The sequence below is a fragment of the Babylonia areolata genome, chromosome 29 (assembly GCF_041734735.1).
Source record: "Babylonia areolata isolate BAREFJ2019XMU chromosome 29, ASM4173473v1, whole genome shotgun sequence".
Classification (NCBI taxonomy): Eukaryota; Metazoa; Mollusca; class Gastropoda; order Neogastropoda; family Buccinidae; genus Babylonia; species Babylonia areolata.
In genome coordinates, this window is record NC_134904.1 from 37,531,648 (window position 1) to 37,539,147 (window position 7,500).

Here is a 7,500-nt window from a genome sequence, read left to right on the forward strand (position 1 = left end):
GCGCGCTGGTTCGAATCACGGCTCAGCCGCCGATATTTTCTCCCCCCCTCCCCCTGGTTTTCTATTTACATGCACTTATAAATAGTATCTTTCGTTAATCTGAATTTGAGCCATATGAGTGAATTAGTGGTGTGTAAGCGCTTTGATTTGTCTCTGCACAATATTCAGAGCTTTGTAATCATTTCAAGTAGTAGTTTATGCCCACACTTATGCTCTCTCCACTGTGTAGTATATCTTCTATAACCACACTTATGCTATCTCCACCGTTGCCTTAGTAGTAGTAGTAGTAGTAGTAGTAGTAGTAGTAGTAGTAGCAGCAGCAGCAGCAGCAGCAGCAGCAGAGGTACATTCTGTATCCCACACTTTTTGCCACCACCACCGTTGCCATACTCACCATTTTCACAGTGGGCTTGCTGCTCTTGATTTTCTTGGCCCGGCTGGCGTAGCGCAGCGTGTTCATGGTCTCCGTGATGTTGGCTGAGGACGGGGTGATACAGGCAATCTGGCGACAGCAACGACGACAACATCTACAACAACAACAGCAGCAGCAACAACAACAACTACAACACCACCATCATCACTATTGGAGTGATGGCCTAGAGGTAACGCGTCCGCCTGGGAAGCGAGAAAATCTGAGCGCGCTGGTTCGAATCACGGCTCAGCCGCCGATATTTTCTCCCCCTCCAGTAGACCTTGAGTGGTGGCCTGGGCGCTAGTCATTCGGATGAGACGATAAACCGAGGTCCCGTGTGTGCAGCATGCACTTAGCGCACGTAAAAGAACCCACGGCAACAAAAGGATTGTTCCTGGCAAAATTCTGAAGGAAAATCCACTTCGATAGGAAAAACAAATAAAACTGCACGCAGGAAAAAAAAAAAAAATAATAATAATAAAATTTTAAAAAAAGGGTGGCGCTGAAGTATAGCGACGCGCTCTCCCTGTGGAGGGCAGCCCGAATTTCACACAGAGAAATCTGTTGTGATTAAAATATTTTAAAAAATTTTTAAATAAAATAAAAAATCTGTACCATCAACAAGAGTATATTCTATAACTGCACAACAACAGCAACAGCAATACATCCACCTTTCTCCATCCGCGTTCGAGATGGGCAGCTCCCACATTCATTTGAACCACAATGGCTTGTTCCGTGTCTGGCCGTTTTGATTTTTTTTTTATCCTGCCATTTAGGCTCCCATACACCGTTTGCTGGGGAATGACATGCTGTTGGGTATGTTCGTGTTTCCATAACCTAGTGACCACTGACAATGATTACTGGGTCAATATTTATTTAGTTAGTTAGTTGTTTGTGTTTTTTTGTTTGTTTGTTTGTTTTGTGTGTGTTTTTGTGTGTGTGTTTGTTTGTTTTTGTTTTTTTTTGTACGCCTATAGTTGACTTCATCAAGTTTTTGCGCCTTATACATAATATTATTAGTAGTAGTAGTTCTTTTTTTATGTATTTATCTCTTTTTTTTTCTCAAGGCCTGACTAAGCGCGTTGGGTTACGCTGCTGGTCAGGCATCTGCTTGGCAGATGTGGTGTAGCGTATATGGATTTGTCCGAACGCAGTGACGCCTCCTTGAGCAACTGAAACTGAAAACTAACAGACGTGTTTAATGTTCAGGGACAGATTGGAAGACTTCGTGATTGAACTAGTGTAGTGTATATGGATTTGTCCGAACGCAGTGACGCCTCCTTGAGCTACTGAAACTGAAAACTAACAGACGTGTTTAATGTTCAGGGACAGATTGGAAGACTTCGTGACTGAACTAGTGTAGTGTATATGGATTTGTCCGAACGCAGTGACGCCTCCTTGAGCAACTGAAACTGAAAACTAACAGACGTGTTTAATGTTCAGGGACAGATTGGAAGACTTCGTGATTGAACTATAAATATAAACAGTAGAATTCATGTTCATCGAAAGCTGCATACCAGTCTTAGGTAAACCAAAACAATAAATCGTCGTCATTGTAAATTCGGAAATAATTAATCTTGAGTTTCCAGCTTCCAACACGAAATCCCAAAACCGTGTATGTAACAAACGGGCGCAATAGCCGAGTGGTTTAAGCGTTGGACTTTCAATCTGAGGGTCCCCGGTTCGAATCATGGTAACGGCGCCTGGTGGGTAAAGAGTGGATATTTTTCCGATCTCCCAGGTCAACATATGTGCAGACCTGCTAGTGCCTGAACCCCCTTCGTGTGTATACACACGCAGAAGATCAAATACGCACGTTAAAGATCCTGTAACCCATGTCAGTGTTCGGTGGGTTATGGAGACACGAAAATACCCAGCATGCATGAACCACGACAGAGTCATCGGCAAGTCGATGTTGGTCGTGTAACGGAAAGAAGAAGAAGAAGAAGAAGATGATGATGATGATGATGATAAAGCCACTGACCATGAGGGTGATACCGTTTCCTCCCAGACTGTCCGACAGTAGCTTGGTCAGTTTGCTGTCTCTGTACGGGATGTGTCCGTGGCGGCGTTTGGCGTCCCCAAGGTGTGAGATACAGTTACCTGAATACCGAGATAAGAGATACATTTACCTGTATACCAAGGTGAGAGACACAGTTACCTGAATACCGAGATAAGAGATACATTTACCTGTATACCAAGGTGAGAGATACAGTTACCTGTATACCATGATACTAGATAGATCTACCTGTATACTAAGATGAGATAATTATACAGTTACCTGTATGCCAAGATGAAAGATACATTTACCTGTATATTAAGGTGAGATATACAGTTACCTGTATACCAAGATGATAGATACATTTACCTGTATAAAAAATGAGAGACACAGTTACCTGTATACCAAGATGAGAGATACATTTACCTGTATAACAAGGTGAGATATACAGTTACCTGTATACCAAGATGAAAGATACATTTACCTGTATACTAAGGTGAGAGATAAGTTACCTATACCAAGATGATAGATACATTTACCTGTATAAAAAATGAGAGACACAGTTACCTGTATACCAAGATAAGAGATACAGTTACCTGTATACCAAGATAACAGATACATTTACCTGTATATAAGATAAGCGATGCATTACCTGTATACCGAGGTGAGAGATAGAGACCAAGATAAGAGATACATTCGCCTGGATATTAAGGTGAGAGATACAGTTGCCTATACTAAGATAATAGATACATTTACCTGAGTATCAGGATAAGAGATACATTTACCTGTATACTAAGGTGAGAGATACAGTTACCTGTATTCGAAGATAAGAGATACATTTACCTGTATACTAAGGTGAGAGATACAGTTACCTGTATTCGAAGATAAAAGATACATTTACCTGTATACTAAGGTGAGAGACTCAGCTACCTGTATACCAAGATAAGAGATACATTTACCTGTATACTAAGGTGAGAGACACAGTCACATGTTTACCAAGGTGAGAGATAAGTGATGTCAAATATCAAAGACGTTGTGTCAGCTTAGATCTCAATTAATATTTTGCGCAGATTAAGAGCAAAAAACAGTGTGAATTACTCATATCGAGAAATAAAACAGACAAAAAGAAAGACAGAGAGAAAGACAGCAAGACGACCGAGCAGGCAGGCAAATGGACAGACATACAGACAAACGGACAGACAAACGGATGGAGAGGACAGACAGACTGACAAGACAAACGGACAGACGGACACAGAGACGAAACGTGAACGTACCGAGCACCAGAAGGCTTTTGTTGATACTGTTGGACTCCAGAATTCCCGGTCCCCCCAAACCACTGCTGTTGGCGTCCTTCACCTTCTCGCTTCCTGTGTTACGATGCATTACGATGGTGTACATACATCGGGCATGATTCTCAGCATGTATTTGGTATTTTGGGGTGGGGGGTGGTGGTTGTGGTTGTGGTTGTGGTTGTGTGTGTGTGTGTGTGTGTGTGTCTGTGTCTGTGTCTGTGTGTCTGTGTGTGTGTGAAGAAGAAGAACAACAACAACAACAAAAGACAGTAACGAATGCATCATGCATGACATAATCAAAAAAAGAAAGGGAAGTCACTCTCACCAGCAAGGTCGACGAAGGAGAGTTTTCCCCTCTTGGTGACGAAGACACTGTCGTCCTCAGTGTCAGCCTGTGTCTCTGACTCTATGGTGACCGTCAGTACGCTGTGGCTTCGGCTGGAGAACTCGTTCAGCCCGTGAGAGCCGGTCTGTCGGTTCCTCAACCCTGTGCGTGCAAGTTTTCAGTTTTCAGTTTCAGACTGACGGGCAGCAATAGCCGAGTGGTTAACTCACTCCATACGAACGGCGAAAGAGACGACGTTAACAGCGTTTCACCCCAGTTACCATCATCAAAATATTGCAAGCGGAAGGCTCTTATACTGAAGAGGTGAATGTTGACAAAGAATACCACAATTCTGACGACGGAAGCTAAATGTTGGGTCATTCAGACACCCACTGGACATCCGAGGGATCTGTGTAGAGGAGAGGAGAGAACTGGCCGTAATGAGTGAGTTAAAGCGTACGACTTTCAATCTGAGGGTCCCGGGTTTGAATCTCGCTCGGTAACGGCGCCTGGTGGGTAAAGAGTGGAGATTTTTGATTTTTTTTTCCGATTTCCCAGGTCAACATGATTATGTGCAGACCTGTTTGTGCCTGAACCTCTTTCGTGTGTATACGGCAAGCAGAAGATTAAATACGCACGTTAAAGTTTCTGTAATCCATGTCAGCGTTCGGTGGGTAATAAAAAAAAAAAGAACATACCAAGCATGCACGCCCCCGAAAACGGAGTATGGCTGCCTTCATGGCGGGGTTAAAACGGTCATACACGTAAAATAAATAAAATAAAAAAATAAAAATAATAAAAAATACATATATATTATTTATATATATATATATATATATATATATATATATATATATATATATATATATATATATATATATATAAGCCCACTCGTGTACATACAAGCGAACGTTGGAGTGGCAGCCCACGAAAGAAGAAGTTTCAGATTAGTGTTTCTCAATGAGGTATCACTGTGTTCGGGGAAAAAAAAAAACAATCCATATACGCCACGCCACACCTTCTTGGTAGATGTCTGACCAGCAGCATAAACCAACGCGCTTAGTCAGGCCTTGAGTGCATGCTTATATATTTGCAGTACCAATCAGAGTGGACTTCTTCAACAGAATGTTGCCAGAGGATGATACTCTCGTTGTCATGAGTTCTTTTTTTCAGTGCGCCAAGTGCGTGCTGCACACGGGAACTGTGGTTTAGCGTCTCATTCGAATGACTAGACACCCCCGAAAACGGAGTATGGCTGCCTACATGGCGGGGTTAAAACGGTCATACACATAAAAGCCCACTCGTGTACATACGCGTGAACGTGGGAGTTGCAGCCCACGAACACAGAAGACGAAGAAGAAGAAGAAGAAGAAGAAGAAGAAGAAGAAGAAGAAGAAGAAGAAGACGAAGACGAAGAAAAAGAAGAAGAAGAAGAAGAAGAAGAAGAAGAAGAATGACTAGACGCTCTGTTTGGTTTTCCAATCAAACATGGGTGAAACGGCGAGAGGGGGATTCGAACTCACACCCTCACGGACTCTCCATAATTATTGGCAGCCGAGCGTCTTAACCATTATGCCACCTTCCTTCCTTCCTTCCTTCTTTCTTTCCGTCTTCCTCCCTCCCTTCTTTCCTTCTTTCCTTCCTTCTTCCCTTCCTTCTTCCCTTCCTTCTTCCTTCCTTCCTTCCTTCTTCCCTTCCTTCCTTCTTCCCTTCCTTCTTCCTTCCTTCCTTCTTTCCTTCCTTCTTCCTCTGCCCCCCTTCCGTGCGCGCAAGGGTCGGGAAAAAAAAGAGAATAACGATGACATACATACATACATACATACATACATGTATAATTGATATACCAATATATTATTAATAAACAAATGAATAAATAAATGAATAACTCCACTGCCCGACCCTTCATCCAAGACCGCCATGTGATCGTCCAGTTTCTCACACAGCACAGTAAACAGACTGTCCACGCAGAATGAATGGATAGATAGATAGATAGATAGATAGATAGATATTAATTGTATTTGTATTTGTATTATTTTCTTTTTATCACAACAGATTTCTCTGTGTGAAATTCGGGCTGCTCTCCCCAGGGAGAGCGCGTCGCTGTAATACAGCGCCACCCATCTTTTTTGTATTTTTTCCTGCGTGCAGTTTTATTTGTTTTTCCTATCGAAGTGGAGTTTTTCTACAGAATTTTGCCAGGAACAACCCTTTTGTTGCCGTGGGTTCTTTTACGTGCGCTGAGTGCATGCTGCACTCGGGACCTCGGTTTGTCGTCTCATCCGAATGACTAGCGTCCAGACCACCACTCAAGGTCTAGTGGAGGGGGAGAAAATATCGGCGGCTGAGCCGTGATTCGAACCAGCGCGCTCAGATTCTCTCGCTTCCTAGGCGGACGCGTTACCTCTAGGCCATCACTCCACCTATAGGTAGATAGATAGATAGATATATGTATATATACAAAATAAAAATTTCAGTGCCCCATACCTTCCTCCAAGACTGCCATGAGATCGTCCAGCTTCTCACACTCAACAGTGAACAGGTTCTCCACGTAGAATCCCTTGTTCTTGGACCACCTGACCGACAGGTACCGTCTGTGACTGTGGTTCAGCAGGTCGATCACCTGACAATGAACTGAACTGATGATGCTGATGATGATGGTGATGATGATGATGATGATGATACTGATGATGATGATGATGCTGATGGTGATGATGCTGATGATGCTGATGGTGATGATGGTGATGATGATGATGATACTGATGGTGATGATGCTGATGGTGATGATGGTGATGATGATGATGATACTGATGGTGATGATGCTGATGGTGATGATGGTGATGATGATGATGATACTGATGATGATGATGATGATGATGATGATGATGATACTGATGATGATGATGATGATGACGCTACAATAATAACGGGATGATTAGGTCAAGAAAAACAAGAGGCTCACTTCTTCAGTTTAACGTCTTCCACTTTAAGTGATATTAGACGGGGAAAAAAAGAAAGAAAAAAAAGTGGGAGGTGGGTGGGACGGGGGGCAGGGGGCGGGGGGCTTGGGGAGACGGGGCGTGGTGGTGGGAACACAATTGGTTAGAGGGTGAAGAATGGTGTGTGCGTGTGTGTGTGTGTGTGTGTGTGTGTGTGTGTGTGTGTGTGTGTGTGTGTGAGAGAGAGAGAGAGAGAGTGTGTGTGTGTGTGTGTGTGTGCGGTGGTGAACGATACAGAGCACTGGGGAAAAAAACACACCATTAACTCACTCAGTACGGCCAGTCCTCTCTTCTCCTCTACACAGACCCCTCGGATGTCCAGTGGGTGTCTCAATGACCCAACCTTTAGCTTCCGTCGTCAGAATTGTGGTATTCTTTGTCAACATTCACCTCTTCAGTATAAGAGCCTTCCGCTTGCAATATTTTGATGGTGGTAATTGGGGTGAAACGCTGTTAACGTCGTCTCTTTCGCCGTT

At 43.2% G+C, this 7,500-nt stretch overlaps 1 protein-coding gene across 1 annotated transcript in view; it reads right to left on the reverse strand.

Moving 5' to 3' along the window:
- Positions 1-7,500, reverse strand: part of LOC143274805 (kinesin-like protein KIF12) — a 54,053-nt gene that overhangs the window by 13,828 nt on the left and 32,725 nt on the right. The window contains exons 7-11 of the mRNA XM_076578733.1: positions 6,513-6,648; positions 4,029-4,190; positions 3,686-3,778; positions 2,397-2,515; positions 395-502 (exon numbers count right to left, since the gene is read on the reverse strand). Coding sequence (XP_076434848.1) covers positions 395-502; positions 2,397-2,515; positions 3,686-3,778; positions 4,029-4,190; positions 6,513-6,648 — 618 coding nt within the window. The remainder of the gene's footprint in view (positions 1-394; positions 503-2,396; positions 2,516-3,685; positions 3,779-4,028; positions 4,191-6,512; positions 6,649-7,500) is intronic.